This window comes from Dasypus novemcinctus, chromosome 24 (genome assembly GCF_030445035.2).
Source record: "Dasypus novemcinctus isolate mDasNov1 chromosome 24, mDasNov1.1.hap2, whole genome shotgun sequence".
In the NCBI taxonomy this organism is placed as follows: Eukaryota; Metazoa; Chordata; class Mammalia; order Cingulata; family Dasypodidae; genus Dasypus; species Dasypus novemcinctus.
Genome location: NC_080696.1, coordinates 8,118,628 through 8,138,740, shown reverse-complemented (window position 1 = coordinate 8,138,740; position 20,113 = coordinate 8,118,628). Strand labels below are relative to the sequence as shown.

General features: G+C 44.6%; 1 protein-coding gene across 28 annotated transcripts in view; it reads right to left on the bottom strand.

The window, feature by feature from the left end:
* Positions 1–20,113, bottom strand: part of PLCB4 (phospholipase C beta 4) — a 383,120-nt gene that overhangs the window by 18,601 nt on the left and 344,406 nt on the right. For all 28 annotated transcript variants that reach the window (XM_058287543.2, XM_071211556.1, XM_058287545.2 and 25 more), the window contains 5 exons: positions 12,575–12,663; positions 10,930–11,080; positions 5,354–5,403; positions 5,170–5,235; positions 3,086–3,201 (listed from right to left, as the gene is read on the bottom strand). In XM_058287543.2, coding sequence (XP_058143526.1) covers positions 3,086–3,201; positions 5,170–5,235; positions 5,354–5,403; positions 10,930–11,080; positions 12,575–12,663 — 472 coding nt within the window. The remainder of the gene's footprint in view (positions 1–3,085; positions 3,202–5,169; positions 5,236–5,353; positions 5,404–10,929; positions 11,081–12,574; positions 12,664–20,113) is intronic.

Sequence of the window (20,113 nt, the reverse complement as noted above, 5' to 3'; positions counted from 1 at the left end):
TTCTCCATCATCATCTTATCCCCACCATCGTAAAGACGTTTAATTAGAACACTCGGCATCAGACATAGTTATTTTGTGGTTAACCAAGAGCTGCAGAATATTTGAATAAAGCTCCCTGTTTCCACATCAATCCATGCCTTCAGGTGCTGAGAAGTAGGTAAGATTACAAGGAAACCTTTTACTCATTTTACAAACCGGTCCTGCTTAGGAAATCTTCAAGGACTGTAACAAGCGCCCCCCTTTACTGACTTGTAGCAACGTGGCTGTAGTAAGTCTAGGCAACCTTTATACATTGGTTAATGTTAAAATGAGAAACTCTTCTCAGATATGGCTGTCTAGAAGAAAGTACTTGATGATAGCTTTGAAATAATTTAATTTGAACATTTTTAATGTCATTAAGACTTCTATTGCTTAAAGAGTTTGGAAAAGTTTCATTTTGAACCATGAGGCAGCACTGAACCTGTTGAATTAGATGGTAGAGACTCTGGAACAAATTTATAAACTGGTCTTTTTCAGTCTCAGCTCCACTTCAGGACAAAAAAGGGCTCTAGTTGTTGACATCTCCAAGACTGTTTATAATCCAGATGAGGACAAACGTCTCACCATGCCCCATTTATAATAAGTGTGGTATCATCTTGCCCATTTAGGGATACACTTTATTCATTTTAAACAGATTTCTAAAGGCAGTGCTCATGATTTCTTGATGTTAAAAAATTGATGGCATTTTTCAGCAAAGAAACTTATACAGAGGGCTTGAATCGGAAATCTCCTAAATAAAAATTCTAGTTTAAAATGATGAAAGAATATTTCAGTCAGTCACCTGTAAAAATACAGCAATCTTTTTTTTTAAAAATAGTGATTTGTGAATAAATATAACTAACTTTTTGCTTCTTGGAGAGTACCACTAGTTGCCAAAAATTTGTTTTTTAAAAGCCTAGTAATAAGGTACATTTATACTCCTTTTCAACATTTAGACTGAAATATTATTGAATATGAGATGATTTACGTATTTTTATATATATATTTATACTATATATGTACTTATGCTATATATATATATTTATACTACATACATATTTACACTAAAGCTGCGGATTGGGCCAGACGTCTGGAAGGGTTCTAGCTCCTCAAAACTCGTTATATGCACCACCACGATGGCTAATGGAAGCCATGAGGTGGGCTTCTGAGCCCTGCCCAGCTCACTCGCTCAACACATACTGAAATGTTCTCAAAGCAGCAGGCCTGTGTTTCTGCCTCAGGGATACACAGAGAAAAACAACCTGGAAACAAAGTTTGATTGTACATAAAAATAGAAACTAAACAATTAGTGCCTGATTTATACATTCCTGGAGAATATAAATATAACTTTAATAAAGTGAAGCTCCCTCTCAGCTAGTGAGGCCTGAGGTTGGCTCTGGCATATGGAATTGCCCGCCATTTACCCTTTAGCCAAATTATGTCAGTTTCCCATCATGAAATGCGATCTTGGGACCTGACATTTCAGCAGTAAAAGAACCAATGTCCTTATTTGATGTTGTAACCTTATTTGAACATGGTAAGAAGCTTCAATTGGTCTATTTTCAGAGCCTTTATTTCCTAGGAATACCTTGAGTTTATGTCAAAGAAACAAATAGGAAAATATAATTCCCTTCTTCTTTTCTCTCATATCAAAGATTGAAGAAGGCAAGAAAAATCAGCAGTGACTCAAGGGAGGATATAAAAAGCAGAGGGCGCTCACTGAAGGAGGACAAATGGGGGGGAAAACCCCTCAGGGACACAGAATCTCACAGTATCTTCCCCGAGTATTTCATAATTACAAAGCACAAACCAGTAACTTTAAATTATATCATCGATGTGGAGACACGGGAGTTGCTGAAGGCAGGGAGAGGGAAAAGGAGGTGTGATATGGGGGCATTTTTGGGACTTGGAGTTGTCCTGAATGATATTGCAGGGACAGATGCAGGACATTATTTATCCTGCTATAACCCACTGAATGGACTGGGAGAGAGTGTAAGCTACAACATAAACTATAATCCAAGCTGTGTGGCAGTGCTCCAAAATGTACTCATCTAATGCAATGAATAGACCATGCTAATGAAAGAAGTTGTCGATGTGGGAGGAGTGGGGGATGTGGGGAGCAGGGTATGTGGGAACCTCTTACATTTTTTAATGTAACATTTTATGTGATCTATGGATCTTTAAAAAAAAAAGATAATAAATAAAGTCTATTTCATCTAAAATAAATACATACATAAATACCAGGCACCACCTTAACCAAGGGGCCAAGGTCTCCATCATCCACCCCTGACGGGCCAGGGCAACACTGGCGACCCGACAGGATGCAGTGAGAAAGGCACAGCATCACTTCTGGGGTGCTCTTGCCAAAAATGCTTAATTTCCATCTAATCATGAGAAAATGTCAGGCCAGCCCAAAAGGAGAGACAGCCTACAAAATGGCGGACTGGACTCTTCAAAAGTGAAAAACGGCACGAAAGACAAGGAGAGGCGGAGGAGACTACATAGTTGTGACAACTAAATGCAATGTGTGGATTGGATCCCAGAGCAGAAAGGGACATTGGACGAAGCTGGTGACATTTTGAAAATGCTCTGTGCTGAATGAACGGTATTGGGCCCCCGTCAGTTTCCTGGTTTTGATCACCGTGGTATGGATTTGTGAGAGGCTGAGTGAAGGGGGTGGGGGGCTCTCTGAACTATTTTACAGCTTCCTGTAATATTAAATTTATTGCATTAGAATTCTCAGAATGGTAAAGTATGTTTATCAATTATCTGTGGCTAAGATTTTTTTTTTTTTAACTCTTAGGAGTAATTACAAGGAATTAAAAGGTTTCAAAACCCTCTGCTGAGAGCCTTCCCCAACCTGAAGTCGACTGCCTCCTGGACCTGGTCTGATCTCAGGATATTTAAAGTGACTGCACCTCCTATTTTCCAGGAATACTTTATAATGATGAAAACAGAGCTAACTCTAAGTTCTCACTTGGCCTAAGCAGGCGGCTGAACTGTGGCAAAAGGCAAACTAAAACGGGAAAAAGACTTCAAAGGGAAATAGGAATAAAAAGGAAATTACCCCTTCTTCTTCATAGCCTTCTCCAGGGTTTTCTCGTGCGTCGACTTCTCTTTGTCATATTGTGCTACAATTTTGTCGACTTGCGTGCAGTGTAACTTCTGCATGGTACTGTGCTCCTGAACAGGAAGAACGCACAGTTAGAAGCCAGCTGACAGGTTTTATAACACGTTGGGCCGGCATAATCTGTACCACCTTTCCCATTATTCTCTTAATATGCAAAGTGATGGAGTAACCGAGTGTGAGCACTGGGAAGGACTTCTGGTCTCCCACATGACACAGTTTCTTGGAGAAGGGCAACCCCAACAAGGGAGCCCCCAGGCTCAGGCTGATGAACACACCACCTGCCAAGGCGGCCCTTACCGACACGTGTGTCTCCACATCACTGCCACGCATTTGCCTTTGTGCGTCTGTTCTGCTGTCCAAGACCTAGGTGGACCTTGCACACATTGATCTCAAATACAGCAGCCATATTCCTTTCCTCTTACATGCTGAATATAAATATTCGTCAAGTGACAGTTTCCAAATGCCTGGCATATTCTAGAATGCCTTCGAGGCCATCACTGCACAAGGAGAAGTCCTGCTGTGGGTGTCACCATCAGCTGATTTTGAATCTGCATCCCTTGATGTTTCCACAGACTTCCTTATCTAGAGACACCCGCAAGGGCAACAGTGTTCAGGAGTTTTGCCCTTTAGTTTTACAAATATTTAAAATATTTTCCTACCAGCTCCACACAATCACTGAAATTGGAATTGCAATACTTTGAAAATAAGTATTTCAATATAAATATTATTTCCCCCTAGCCAATGAGAAAGATCTTTTTCCACAGCCAGTGATTTACTTGAAATCAGATTTCTTTGGCTGTTCATCCTCTCATACATAGAGGAAATCAGCACAGCTGATAATACGTAACTCTAAATGATACTTGAGATCCTAGCCTAGTCTTTCTCTATAAAATCTTAGAGAAATGGGACTGTATTTGAGACTAGAATGAATAGATGCTGTTCAGGTTATATAACCACTCTCGTGGCCACATTTCTTTTTGCTTATTAAAAAAAGTGAGTGAAAATAAGTGACTTAAAAAAACAACTTTTAATTTCTTCCTAAGGAAGGCTTGACTTTAAGAAAGCCTAATTTATGAACGTCTTTAAAACCTGGTTTAAGGCTTGGGTCAGAGTAGAAAGAGGTGGGACTGTAAGATTAGTTAAAAGAACTCAGAAGTCCCTTCAAGTTAAGAAATTAAGATTTTCTTCCTCTCCTTGCCCTGGAAGGAAGAGGATAGTTGCAGCCATAGCTGTAATTGTTGGCGCTTGCAGTACTCCTTTGGGAAGGAAATAGGCCCCATATTTCTCTTCTCTCCTGAACATGGAGAGAGTCCATATTTTAGGGGAAACTGAAAACAGGCGCTGTTTGTGTGCTAAGATGTTTTTTATCCTACGGGTGACTACCTGGGCTGTCTCCAGCTGTTCTCCTAAATCTGCAACTAACCATTATAATCTCTCATAACCACCGTCAAAAGACCTCTTCTTATGAGTGAAAAGGAAGAAAAAATGTTTTGAAAGTGGGCCTCTGGGCAGGACTTCCACAGTGGGAGAAGGGAGTGGAGAGTTCTCTTAGGAGGTGCTACATGGTGGGAGGTCCAGGGCTCGCTCGCAGCCCCTTCCACGCACAAAATGGCAACCTATCGGCAGTGAGCAGGGGATTTAGGTAACTAGAGGCCGAAATTATCAGCTGATCTCCAGAAGTCAGGCTACAGAGCAAGATTTTATATAAAGTCATATGAGTTAAACTATTTTTAAAAGAGTGAAGCTTTGCTATGCTTTGGAAATAATAGTTAGAAATGCAGATTGCTAATCAATGACAACCAATTCCAAATGGATTCTATTATTTAATTCCATTGCTAACCAGTTAATAAGAAGGACCAGCTACTATCAGCTTCTAGGTAGTGTTTTTTGCTGTGGATAGTTCATCAATCCATCATGGAAATTATTAGCTTCAGGTTTTCACTAAAGAGAATTAAAAAAAATACCAAAACGCAACAAACAAAACTACACCCATCTCTGCACACATACACAGAACACCATACCTTTGCATGTTTCTTCTTTAAAGAATTGAGCTCCTTCTGTTGTTTCTTTAAATGCTTCAAATAAGCCTGTGGGAAAATAAAGAAGACCCAAAAAGAAAAAAAAAAAAAAATATATATATATATGGTTTCATTTCACAATATGCGTAACACAAGAGTGCTTGCAAAATAAACCAGGCAATTTTACCTTCATCTGCTTTAAATCTTCTATCCTCACTTGAGGGATAAGTTCAATACCTACAAAAAAAAAATTAAGTCACTGTGTATATTAAAAATTAGAAGAACTGATTATATAAAAGTCATAGTTTTGGAATCTCATCTAAAGACTCTGAAGCAGCTTTAGAAGAACGTAAACATTAGTTTCCTGGTACAAAGCAATTAACTGGGCGGTAGGGGAAATGCTCCTTTGGCTGGGCTCCCTACGAGCCTCGGGCAGGCATCCGTGTGCCGTGAGTTCGAGGGGCATTCCCAGCTGCAGCCGGCCTCTGCGGGTCCCCTGGACTCTCGGGCGTGAGGGCGCTAGGGCTGTGATTCCTTCTCGGCCGGCTGTGGAGGGCAGGGCAGGGCGCACCACGGAACCACCCGGGCCCTGCTGGGCAGGGCGGCGCCCTCAGCCTGGGCAGCTCTCTGGAGAAGGCACACCTGTGATACCCCCTGGCTGAGGCCCCCAGCAGCTGGGGACGGAGGGGGCTCCAGGCACGGGAACCCAACCCCGCAACAGCAGCTGAAACAGGTATTTTTATCTTTGTATTTCAACGGTCATCACACGGGCCAGCTGACTCCCAACTCCATTCCCAACTTAATAATCAAAAAAGAACATAACACTTTTTTCAGCTTTTCTCTCCTACCAAATTTAACATTTAAGCAGTACGTACTGGGCACGCAGTGCCTTTAACAGGACAGGACATAAGGAAATTAGGTCATTGTACAAGAGGAGGCTGCAGGAAGGGCCTCCAGCACTAGGGAGAGAGTCTAATAAGTCATCTTGCCCAGTGGTACTTGGCCAGGTGTCGTCATGTCAACCACGGTTGTAGCAGAATCCCAAACCATGCTCTGTTCACCTTAGGCAAACAAAGTGAATGTGCACGCTGTACCATAACTGATTTCCAGTAGAATCCCACAGGCTAGGGATGAATATTCCAGAAAGATGAGCATCAAGGCGCAGGCTCTTGTTCCAGTTTTACTCACTTTAAAGAGATGTGCACATCCAGCATGAGGGGGTAAGGCTGAAAAAGTCTTGGCTGGGAGAAGCCAGTGTTTAACCTATAACATCTCACGACGGGTGCGGCCGAGGGCCCCTGCGACCGCCGTCACACGCTGGCCCCCGCTGACCCCGCTTCCTCACAGCCAGGGAGCGGGAGCTGGGAGCGGAGTGCATCCTGGCACAGGTGAGCGCGCCCCACCTTTGGCCTCAGGTCCCTTGTCTGTAAGACGGACCTCTGGGGGTCTGGTGGTCTGCTGGGTCCTCCAGAGATCTAACACAGGACTTGGCGGATGGGGCTTGTGTGTGCTTTGGTCCTACTAACCTGGGCTAAGAGCAACCTAGGAGAGCACCCATCTCGCGCCATCTCCTGGTTTTGTATGCTGCTTTAAAAAAAAACATATTTTAATAAAGAAACCGCTTTTAAGAATTTTGGTTCACAAAAGTGCTTGAGTAAAAAGGAAAAAAGAAAACGTTGTACTGAGCAGGAATGGGTAGACGCTCAGTTCCGTCTATTTATCTAGATCAGTGCGGCCAACAGAACTTCCCGTGAGGGTGGAAGTGTCCTGGGTGTGAGCTGCTCCATCAACAGCCTCTTGCTTGGCCATCCAGCACCTGGAATACGGCTAGCGTGACTGGGCCGTCGGAGCTTTACTCTCCTTTAACTACCTTTATTAAATTGCCACACGTGGCTAGGCTGGACCGTGCTTGCGTCCCTGGTATGAGGGTAACAGTCAGCACCTTTTGGGCTCCAAAGATCCTGGTATGTAGTTTAACTATATAGTTTTTGTTCTTATCAATATAGCTCATTAAAAAGAACTCATTTTTTCTCTCAACCGTAATTTGGAAATTAACCAGGAGCTGAGTTTTCTTAATGCCTCATTCTTAACATGAAAAAGAAAAGTAGCACTGGTGCAGCTACTGCTGAGCCACGTCTTGGAGAAACCATTCAGAACGCCCTGACTCCTTGCTGCCACAGAGGACCTTCACAAATGCTGCTGGGCCCCACCCACATCCCTCGCCTCCCTGCTGGGCCCCACCCACACCCCTTGCCTGCCTCCCTGCTGGGCCCCACCCACACACCCCGCCTCACTGCCTCCCCGCTGGGCCCCACCCACATCCCTCACCTCCTGGCTGGGCCCCACCCACACACCTGGCCTCCCTGCTGGGCCCCACCCACACCCCTTGCCTGCCTCCCTGCTGGGCCCCACCCACATACCTCACCTCCTGGCTGGGCCCCACCCACACACCTGGCCTCCCTGCTGGGCCCCACCCACATACCTCACCTCCCTGCTGGGCCCCACCCACACCCCACCTCCTTGCTGGAACCCACCCACACACCCCACCCCCCTGCTGGGCTCCACCCACACACCTCACCACCCCACCAGTGCGGGCCAGGGGCCTTCTGCCTGCGCTGCATTTCCTTGCCTGGAGAAAGCACACATTAACCACACTTTTGACCAACTAGAATTGCAGGGGAGGTCAGCTCCTAACCAAACTGACCAGAGTTGGCGTAGGTATGCCCCAGAGCCCAGGTCCCTGGAGGCACAGCTCAGGTGTGTGTCCTCCACCCGCATCCCCTGAGGTTCTCCAAGGAGCCTCAGGGGTAACAAGTTGGAAGCACAGAAGCTTCCCTTCCTGGTCTCACCTCCCCCGCGCCCAGCAGTGCCCACCACATCTCCTGAAGAAACTACTTGGGGCAACTCAAATTAAGACAGTTGTCTATAAAGAAAATGGAATGGTGCTTCCTTCTCAGATGGCATTTCTTCCCCCAAAGAGCTCTGAAATAGTTTATTCACACCCGTTCACACACACATGGAGAGGAGTGGGAAGAACGCCTACAAACTTCCCTCTGTACTCCTGGCTCCTCTTCTTCTAAAAGCTGGTGGTAGATTGACTTAAGGCTCCCACGAAGACATGTCCATAATATTAATCCACGTTCTTATGGGTGTAAACCCATTTATAAATAGAGCTCTTTGAAGATACATGGCATGGACTCATTGGTGAAAGGGATCCTCTACGATCCAATTTAGATGTGGCTCAACTGAATCAGAGTGGGCCTTAATCCAGGTTATGGGACATCAAAGACACTGCCACGTGATGGGAGTCAGAGGTAAAGCCCCAGGGCCCCAGGGACTGTGGCAAGCCAGCTTCAGGACACTGCAGACTTTTGGGAGAAGTTACAGTCTTGCCGATGCTTTGATTTTGGACTTATGGCCTTCAAAACCATGAGACAAGAAATGCTTATTGTTTCAGCCAACCCACTGGGTGCTATTTGTCATAGCAGGTGGCAAACTAAGACAGCCACCGTGCAAAAGCCCTGACCCCTGACTTCTACCAGGCTCTACTGAGCCCAGCTACCAGACATGAGTCCTTCTAGGACTCACATCACACTGCCCCATGAACGCCAGCATCTGGCTCATGGTTTTCCTATGCAGGCGTTCTAGAACACCTAACACGGTATTTAATATCCATTATTAGAATCATTTGATTAGTAATTTCCTGGGTGCTATTAATAAAACAAACACCATACAATGGGCTGGCTTAAACAACGGGAATTTATTGGCTCATGATGTCCAGCATCAAGGGGCCAGGAAGGCCAGGCTTCCTCCCTGAAGACTGTGGTGCTCTGGGTTGGCCGCTGTGGTCCCTGGTCCTTGGTTCTCCTTCACTTGGCAATGCACATGGTGGCATCTTCTCTCTTCTCTTCTGGGTTCCACTGATTTCCAGCTCCTGGCAGCTCTCTGTGGTTTCTCTCTCTTTGCCCAACTTCCTTTCAAGGACTTAAATCCTATTGGAAAAATGCCCGTCCTCATTCAGTTTGGCCATACCTTAACTTATAATATCTTCAAAGAGAAAAACCACCCAGATAGCTGTAGACTCATGAGCAGATAATAAATGCTGACTTTTTAAAGATCACTGATTTGGGGGCACTCTCAGGGCTCCTCCACCATATCTTCCTGTTCATGTCAGATCTATGGTACAAGGCCCAGCTCAACTGGAGTTGTGCCCATGAGTCTTCCCTGGTGCCCCTGCTGGAATTAACACCCTCCTCACTCATCTCTGCTAGTCAGCCTCATTGTCCCCCGCCTGGGCCAGGCATTGTATGACCCTGTGAGGTCGCTGGAGGTATGTGGGCACTTCTTGTAGGGCCTGGTGCCATGACTTAGAGCAGGCTCCCGAGATTTCCAAACAAGAGGCCAAAGGGAAATAGAATGTAGACCCTCTTTCTCAAAGTGTCGGCTCGAGCAGACTAGATCAGCTGTGAGAACCACTTGGTGCCTTCACAAGTAGCCCTGTTTAGATGCAGGGTAGGGGGGCAAGGCAGTTCTAAACGCAAGCATGTTTTCTTCTAGAACGAGGATTATTTTTGTTCTCTGTAAGCTCGTCACACTGTAATTATTGATTTCGTGTACTAGTGAGTGTAGGATTAGAACTTTAACTCAACAGAAACCCCTCCCATTTTCCACGGCGTGGCTCTAAGAGTGGCTAATGTTAATAATGATCGGCGTTGGTACGGACCGTCCAGAGTCTGTATCATTATCTTGCTCAAAGCTCTTTTCCAGGGAAGAACAGAAAAACAGCTGCCGGCATAGGACCAAGTGGGCTGCTTTGGTGCAGTCTCATTTCTCATTTGTTTCCCAAACCTCAATGCACAGTTAGTTTCCTGCTAAATTCCTATGCTGCTTTGGTTTGGGCAAACCCGTCATTTTTTACCTTAACTGTAACATTCTGTGTATTTAAGTGTACAACAACTTGATTTCCTTACACCAAGGAAACTGAGTTCTTAAAAATGGAAAATGTCTACACTAGCTAAAAAACTACTAGAAGAAAAAGAAATTCTTATTAAAGAAAGTGATTGAGTTTAATACGTGATTCATGGTCAAGGAGGATATTTAAAATATGTAACTACCGTTAAGGGATGGGCACCATCCACTCAGAGTGGATTCCTGGCCAGTTAGAATGGAAGCTAACTTTAATGAACCAGTGTATTTCTTCCTGATATACTGGCTGAATATTTGTAGATGGGGCACACAATTATTTATGGTGCTCTCTCAATGACCTGTTGTTTCACCTACAGATAACCACATGGTATTAGACTAAAAGTGCCTAGCTGACAGTTTTACAAGTAATTACACACGTTACATATCTGCGTATGGGGGAAGATTATCAATAAGGCAATCAAGAGGTATCCCAACAATCCCCAAGCCCATTTCCTGTCTTCCAGTTGGCAGAATCTGGAAGAGAGTATGTGTTGGGGGGAGTTAGCTAACTTCACTACATAGTTTTACTCCATAAAGGATACCAAATTGAAACATTTTCTAAAACTACAGCTACTGAAATATTGGATTCAGTGTAATGGAGGTGAAGAGAAGACTCATTACCAAACACTAAAGGAAATGAAGCAGTTTGTCAAATCCATAAGAATACATGCTGATTTTGAGTTTTATGGGGGAATGAAAATTGGAGAAATTCACAATCCTGAATACCTTTTTCCAAGACCCTGCAGAAAGCGCCTAAATTTGCCCGGGCGGGTGAAGAGCCCCGAGGACGTGCCTCACCTTTCTTGGCTTCCAGGCCGGACGCGAGGGCGGCCGTGGTGGCCGGCCGGAGCTCGGAGCTGGTCTGCGGGGTCACGTTTGCTTTGGCAGTGCAGGCCTTGCCCTTCTTGTCATTCTTAGATGTGTCACTGGGCACGTCGGCGATGTCACTCTACAACAGAAAGGTTGGCGCAGTCTCGAGGCGTGCCGCCTCACAGTCAGACACCTCGCCCATTCTTTGTTTTCCTGACTCCAGATACTCTGTGCCTCTCGATTTCTTTCCTTCCCCTTCCCAGACTTCTTCCCTCCTAACGGAGCTCTGCCTGGCAGGAGTAAAGAGGACACGGCTGCCTGAGGCTTAAGGCCAAAGACCAGTCAAAGCAAGAAGATGCGACCACATTACAAGCAGAGCATGCCTTGTCTTTTTCTATAGCAGCTACTGGAGAAACTGCTGCTTCCACGTCAAATGGAGGAGTATGGTAAAGGGAGCATTGAAAGACAAACCAACAGGGAAGTGGACTTGGCCCAGTGGTTAGGGCGTCTGCCTACCACATGGGAGGTCTGAGGTTCAAACCCTGGGCCTCCGTGACCCGTGTGGAGCTGGCCCATGCACAGTGCTGATGCGCGCATGCAAGGAGTGTGCCCCGTAAGGAGAGCCGCCCAGCGCGAAAGAAAGTGCAGCCTGCCCAGGAATGGTGCCGCACACACAGAGAGGAGACACAACAAGATGACGCAACAAGAAGAAACACAGATTCCCAGTGCCGCTGATAAGGATAGGAGTGGTCACAGAAAAACACACAGCAAATGGACACAGAGAACAGACAACCAGGGTGGGGGGGAAGGGGAGAGAAATTTTTAAAAAATTCAAAAACTAAAAAATAAAGACCAACCAACAAAAAGTAGGCACTGGAATGGAAAAGGTTGGGATGCAAGTTTGGCAAAAAAACAACAATAAAAACCCATCAGTAAATGCTCTTTTTATTAATTCACTGTGCTGGGTTGGCTGGCCAGGTAGAGAAGACACAGTCAAGCCCCAGCCCCGGTCCTGAGGGCATGAACTGGCTTGTCAAGAGGTTCTCTGGTGACCCCACTAAGAGCAGACCTGAGTCCAGGCTGGCCTGGATCTCACAGGCCTGCAGTCCTGTGAGGAATGGAAACCTGGATGTACAGTACCAGCCACGGAGGCGAGGGAAGGAAACAGCAGCCACGGCGCAGGCAGGGCCGGTGGCCAAGCCCCAGCAGCAGGACGCTTTGGGCACTGGAGAGGCAGGGCCCGGGGTACCCTGATTTGGACATATGGGCGTTTAAGCCGATTGTGTATGGTGGTGGTAGAGCAGCGCCTGCAAGCCGAGGCCGCAGGCATTTCAGTAGCAGAAACATCCTGATTTTATGGGTTCCTGAGAGCATCGTGGGTGTTGTCCATTTCGTTTTGATGGGCAGGGGCTCCCGGCTGCGAGGTAAGCCCCTGGTGATGAGGCAGACACATCCCCTCATGCTGTAGCACTGGAGACCCTTGAACTTCTGGCTGACTTCATAAATGGAAAAAAAACCCAACCCTCGATAAACGTGGTATGTTAACTTGTTACTTAGTTGCTCGGTCATGGTCATCGCTGTTTCACGACCAACCCCCCCAGCCCAGCCGTCTTTAATCATCCTTGCTACTCACGGTTTCAATGCCCATGGCTCTCATTTGGTCTGCTCTCTTTTCTGTAATTGAAAGAAACTTCTTTGGATCTGACAGAGCATCCACAATATCTGAAAGAAAACCATTGAGCTGTCAATTTGCTATTTTACTGAAAACATCCAAAGACTCAGCTCATAAACCACAGGTCTTGGCAGGAGCTGTGCTTTCTGCTAAGCGTTTCCTTCTAGGACACGAGATGAGGCTGGAAAAGCCAAGCTAGTGGCAGAAGACAAGTAGGCAGAGGCGCCGGCCAGGGACCCCTGACTGAGCCTACCTTTCCCCTTGGGAAACACAAACGTGGCAAAACAAGTTAACTGCAGGGGTTTTGACTCCAGTTACTTTTGTGACTTTGAACGAGTCGACTAATGTTCCCAGCCTTGGATTCTCACCTGTAAAGTAGGGCTCATACCACTACTCTGAAGGGTTTTTGTGAGATTTCATGACATGGTGAATGTGGAAAGTACTTGAAACATAGCGGGTGTTACAAACTCTAACTTGTTTTTAGAAATAAAAGACTAATGCATATTAGGCGCCATTTTGTTTCTAAGGTAGATAAACAGGAAATATTTCTCCAGGGCTTTCTCTGCTGTTTTGCTCTTAAAAATGTTAGCATTTCATCTTTTTAATATAATGTCTTTGAAGAGCTCTAAGTGCTTTCAAAGAGTTTCACATACTTTTATGTAATTTACCAATACTATGGAAGGAATAATTATTCTCATAAACATAAAACAGTACATAAATTACAAATTTTATGTTTATCAATTCTTTCCCCAGCAGAGCCACTTTCATAATTATATTCTTTTTTTTTCATAATTATATTCTTAAGGTAATTTTTCTCAGTTAAAATTTTTCATTTCCACTTTACAACAGAAAATAATATATGTGCATGATAAACTTTCAAATATAGTAAAATGGAAAAGTCTTCCCCTGGAAATCCCACACATGTAGATAACTATTTAATCAATTTTTTGTATCCTTCTAGATATTTCTTTAAACTCCATATGGGTTGATAGTTTGGTTCAGCATTTTTTTTTTCTGAACTTCATATATTTTGGAAACACTTCTGTATCAGCAATATAGATCTTACTGCATGATTTTTAATGACTGTGTAAGTATTCCACTTTACGAATGGTTATAATTTCTTTAACGAGTTCCCCTGATGGACAGTTGGATTATTTCCAGTTCTTTTTTCTTACAGTGCTGTAATGAACATCCTGGCACATCTCAGTGTACCCTTTGCATATGTCCAGAGGATAAATTCCTAGAAGTTAAAACAATAAGGGTATTTGTCCTCTGATAGTGCCAAATTGCCCTCCACAGAAGCTGCATCAATTTAGTCTCCTACCACTGGGATAGAGGAAAGTCTATTTCTAGTTCTCACTTCTGCTTCCCTAAGAATTCTTTGCCTCATGATAGGAGGTGTGAAAAATTAGTCCTCATATCCAGCTCAGGAAAAAAAAACAGACTTTTTTTTGGAAGTTAATTTTCTAGGAATTCACCTCTTTTTTAACTTTTTAAAAATTAAATTTAAAACTTACACAAAAGTAGAGATAAGTTTTAACTCTTAATTATTAAATTTAAAATATACACAAAAGTGGAGACAGTAAAATAATTCCCATATACCCATGACACAGATTCAACAATTACAAATGTTTTACCAAATTCCATTCACCTAACCATTCTTCTCTCACCTCTCTCCTGAAAAATTTTACAGCAAATTCCAGAAATCATAACATTTCATTCTTAATTCCTTCTGTATGTATCTTTAAAGAAGGGGCATTTTCTTTCAGAACCAAACTAATACCATACCAACAAAATTGACAATAATTCCCTACTATCATATAATGTCCTGCTAGCATTAATAGTTTCCCTATTTGTAGTGTGAATCAAGATACATAGCCCACACCACGTGTGTGTTAATCATGTTGCTTACATCTGTTTTCATCCTGAATATTCCCTCCTACTATTTGTTTTTCATAATGCACAGAGCTGTTGAAGAGCCCTACCAGTTGTCCCACAAAATGTCCCACCTTCTGACTTTATCTCAGGGTTTTCCTTTTTGTGTCATTTGGCCCTGAGTCTTGCTTTTTCTCTAAGAACACTTCATGGAGATGCAGAGGCAGGTTGACCTCTGCATCGTGGAACTGCTCTTCTCTCCTCATGAGCAGTCAGAGGTGCGCATGGTGGGGCTCTGGCACCTGTGACAATTAGGCTAATGCATCACCTCGGCCAGGTAAGGGTACCCAGGTGTCTGGTCGAGCAAGCACTGGGCTAACTGTAATACAAGGTCATTTACAGTCCTCAGTCATCAGTGAGTTTATTGCATAGATGGTTGATTACATGGACGATCAGCCAGAGAGACTGCGGCCAGCAATGAGTGACGTTTTATCAGATCAGCTGAAGGCCTTGAAAGTGGAAGTGATTTCCGCGTGCACAGAGAATTCCCAGCTCTGCATGGGACAGCAAGCGTCTCCTGGGAACGCATCAAGGGCCTTCATCACACGCCACGGGCTTTCTCAGCAACTCTTTAGAATGCCATGAAGTGGACACTGCTAACTTTCTTCTAATTGGCAAGAAAACGCTGGCTCAAAAAGGCTAAGGAACATGATCACAAAATTTGTCCAAGCTGGATTTGGGGCCCAGCGGCGTCCACCTCCCAAATGCCTCCTCCTCCCGGCAGGCCATACTGGTACGGGGCAAAGCGAGGCTTACACTGCCTGCTGAGCTCTGCTGCTCGCCCCGAGGAGGGCCCGCCCCGCTCAAGCTTCCCGGGACCCCCCAGCTTAGATCCCTGCTCTGGGTTTCCCACCAGCACATGTTCGTGAATAACCCTCAGGGCTGGCTTGTTAGGAAACAAATATTTTCTCTTCTTTAATGATATACAATAAGTTGCAGGACTTGAAGAGTACGTGGCATTTTAGAGGGACAAATGGTGGCCCTTCCAATAGGAATAACAAACTATTGAAATATTAATCTGGGAAGCAAATGTGGCTCAACTGGTAGAGCATCCACCTACCATATGGGAGGTCCAGGGTTCAAACCCAGGGCCTCCTGACCCATGTGGTGAGCTAGTCCATGTGCAGAGCTGCTGTGCGCAAGGAGTGCTGTGCCACGCAGGGGCGTCCCTGAGTGGGAGTGCCCCATATGCAAGGAGTGTGTCCTGCAAGAGAGTCGCCCTGCGTGAAAAAAGTGCAGCCTGCCCAGGAATGGTGCCGCACACACGGAGAGCTGCAGCAGCAAGATGATGCAACAAAAGAGACGCAGTTTCCAGGTGCCACCGAGGGTGCAAGCAGACACAGAACACACAGTGAAAGGACACAGAGAGCAGACAATGGGGAGAAGGGAAGAGAAATAAAAAAAAAAATCTTAAAAAAAAATTTTCATCAAATGAAGGCAATAAAAATGAAATTATCGATAATCCTTATAACCAAGCTATTTTCATTTTTGCATATGTTTGTCTGCTTTTTCAATACATATTTTCCATGGTATACTTAAAATTACATAATTATTTTCCACTTGTTATTAGATTATATTAGATCTGTATAGTTGTGAAAATAATTTTTCATGAATGAATTTTTAGTGAAACTCCATTAAGTTTACGTACCAAACTATTCTACACTAGTAGATATGAAGATTTTTCTTTAATAGCAGATGACATTGCAAGAATATCATAGTGCAAAAAAAACTACTTCAACTTTTTTTTTCCAGAAAAGTAACAGTTCAGTTATATAATATAAGCAACTAATATGCCTTTTGGGCATTCCTAACAAAATTTGCTCCTAATAAGCTTTAAAACAATTATAGAAATGAATACTAAAAAGTAGAGCAGAATTAAGAGGACGATAAAGGCAAACATAAATATGATTACCGTCGGTAAGTGAGAAAAACATAGTCTGCTACTTAAATGTTAGGGACACCTCTTTCCTACAAAGTAAGGGGCTTACATTTACAAGGCCGGCCTTCTCACTGTTGAGAAGAACTCCCCGGCTCTGGAGACTGCCCAAGGCTCTTTTCCAGCTGGACTTTGGAGGAAGCGCCTAGAATCGAGTGCTGCTGATTCATCCTCTTTACCGCAGCAGTGCCTCGGGCTCAGACCCTACAGCTGAGTCTAGATGAACTAGTTGGTTCTACATATTGTCTTGTATTATGCAGACAAGCTGACTGGATGTTTTTGTCAACCATCTGCTGTAGGATTATGTAGATACAGCCAAAATCATACAATTAAATAAGATGCTACAGATTTACCCATTAGCTGGAGAAATATCATTACTTAAATCTATCTCCGATTTCCAATATTAGCAAACTATTAACTAATACAATTGTTAGTTCTATTAGTTGGTTAGAACTAACTAACTGGGGGTTATGCTGCCAGGTCCTAAAATCCTCTCTTATTATTTGGGATTAAATGAGAAATCTTTGCAGTGACATTACACATGTCTTTAAAATTTTTTTCTACAACGTAAGTATTTTTAAATGGACGAAAGTACCTCACTTATAAATAAGGCTTGTTTAAATTACATCACATGGGACAAAGAGAGTACTAAAGATCTAAATGCTTTGCACAGGCTTAAGTTAGCAGGTTATTTGAAATGGATGCGTTTCAAATTTCAAGTAACAGATCGTTCTAGGATGTCTAGTTTTGCTGTGTGGGGACAGGAAATCATTTTGCAGCTGGATGTATAGATCACCTGCCCACCTGGGCGGTGCCACAAAATTTCAACGAAGGTTGGAGAGCTGAGGACTAGGGATCCACGGACTGTCCTGGCCTCCCTCCAAGTCATCAGACAATTTTTCTGTTGGAACTCGGCTTTTCTTCTGTCCAAATGCACACACCCCTGAGTTATTTTTAAAAAGAGGGCTGCACATCAAAAAAGGAAACTATTTAATAATCGCATTTAAAATAACAACCAGAGAATGAGAAGTTGTACCTCCAATATCTCACACCTATTTACTTGTACAACTCTATCCGAAAATTTTATTTTTCCTTGCCTCCACCCAGAAGAAAAGATTTCTGGAAGGGGTTAGATACATTTGGCATATTTGTGGCCGCAGTTTTGTATATTCGAGTAAGGCTGGTGCCACTGACACTGTGCTGGGCTTCTTTCCTCTTACTGCGGGAACACTGGGGAGGAGAGTCCCCCTCTAAGCCCAGTGCTCTGCAGGGCGAACTACTGTGGCAAGAATTACCTTTGAACATTACAGGCTAGCACCCATCAGCACGTGGCGGTGCCCATCTGGGGACCAACCACGGGTGGTCCTGGTGCCAGGACTGAGCTGTGCACATAGACCCTTGACCCCAGACACCCATGAGGGGGCGGGACAATCCCCCAGGTCCTCAGAAAACCCAGCAGGGGATCCAGAACCTTCCTTCGAAGGAAGCCAGTTTGTTTTCTCTCATTTGCTTCTTTCTTTTAGACTTAATGGAAGTTGTGCTTATTTGTATTTTTAAAAACAAACAAAACACCAATGGTTCTGGTAGTTTAGTGCCATTTCCGAGAGGCCGGTGTGTCCTAGAGAAGACCTCCCACGTATGTTTCTCTGCTCCCCTCCTCCTTCCCGCCTGTCCTTCCTCACCTCCATATGGAGCTGAAAGCATCGATTTAGGCGTCTCTAAGAACGGAAGGGAGTGATTCCTTGGTACAGACTTTCAGATACTGACGTTTCAGGAGAACCATGTCTTGCCTGCTGAACCACTACTTTTCAAGGCCATTGCTGAGCGTCGGCTGCCACCCCGCGATGTCCCACCCTCCCTTGGCCACCCCCACTCCTGGCCCAGGTCCCTTCACGTTCCTCGCAAACCTCTTTCTAACTTATCAGGAGGTAGAGGCAGCAGAAAAATACACCCCCTCCCGCTTACTGGTTGCAAAGCAAGGCTAAGGAAGGTCAGCAAATCTCACAGCTATGAATTGGGGTTGGACCTTGTAGTTTCTACCCAGTGATTAAGCAAACTCTAGTATTTCCCAGAATACTAGAAGACACAGAAGGCAGTGAGGGAAAAGCATCCTGCAGTCAAACAAGGTTGGGAAATGCTCACACTCATCCCCCTAGGGCAGCCTCTGAACATCTCAAGCAACTAGTCAATAGAAAGCCTATTTAAAGTTGCTCAGTCCAGTAATTCTCAGTGGATTTTGCCATCAGCCGTCCTGCCCCCTTTCCTCGGGAGTTCTTAGAGTTGTAATTAATGTTGTCCATAGTTCAGACATGGCTATAAAAAGGGATATCATTGCCACTAGGCAAATCACTTTTAACAAGTATTTAATAGAGTGAATATGGCATTTAGCCTCCAGGAAAGAAAGGACAATGTGAGACCAATTTAAATGGTGTCGGGGTTACTTCTGCCTCATGAAGGATGCCTGTCCCCTGGAACATCTGACGTAAGAAGCAATTACCTTTGCACAGGGGTGGAAACCACCCCGCGAAGCTGCTGGGCCAAGCGAGCCAGGCAGATCGTGGTGGAGCTTAGCCCTAAGGGAGATCTGAAAGGGGCATGTCCAAGGCAACAAAGGGTGGCTTTACCTTTGCTTACACAGAATAGTCTGGTTGCAGAAGAGGAGACAAAATTTCCAGTCACAGAAGCAGAAAATAAGCACACGGCTCTGGGCGACGTTCAGATGTAAAGCTGATGACTCAAATATCTGGCAAGCATAGCCTCAACTCTATTTGTTCACCTCCCCATCATTCAGCGTCAGTAAAAGAAACACAAACCGTAACACCCATCCAAGGCAGCAGTGGGTGGGAGCACAGAAACACTGACACGCGTGTAACGGTTGCTAGCTCTGGAACGTCTCCTGCCGCCAGGGGCAGTGGCTACTAGCGATAAAGCTGTGATGGTAAATGCCATTGTCAGTGGCATCTGCTCCGACAGATAGTGTGGGAAAGAGAGCCCCAGTTCTACAATGCTCACTGGACTTGACAAAGGCAGAACGTACCCCAGCATCCAAGCCAGGACTTCTATTTTGTGTATGAGCTAGAGAAAGAACTTTTTTGTTCAGTGACAAAATATTGAAAAAAATTAAACCGAGGCTTCTCAATGCACTCCTAGTCACCCCTCTCCCACACTTTTTGTGTTGAGGTCTAGTTTCGGGCAGTTGAAAGGTTTCATCTTTGTTCTTCAGTCCTGAGATATTTTACCTCTAGGCTGCTTAGAAAGAGCTCTGCATGGAGCGCTCCGAAGCTCCCAGGCTGGCTCTCGTCTATTTCCTCGTGTGTCTTGGGAGTTTTGACACTGCAGGAATGAGGAGATTCAGGTGCTCTAAAACCCCTTGCTTCTGTTGCTTGAGGGGCAAGGAAAGAAAATGGGGAAGTGACGCAAGCAGAAGAGGGTCATGGCAGAATAAACGAGACAATCTCCTGTAGTGAGGGAAACGGGATGGCCTCAGGAGAGCACCGTAGGCAAGGCGTAGAAACAATCACAGGCAACTGCAAAAGAGGTCAATTGTCGCATCGGTATCCTTGGAGATTCATCATACTGTAACCATCACATGGTGACCTCATCCTGTGCTGACCTCGATAAATGGGTGT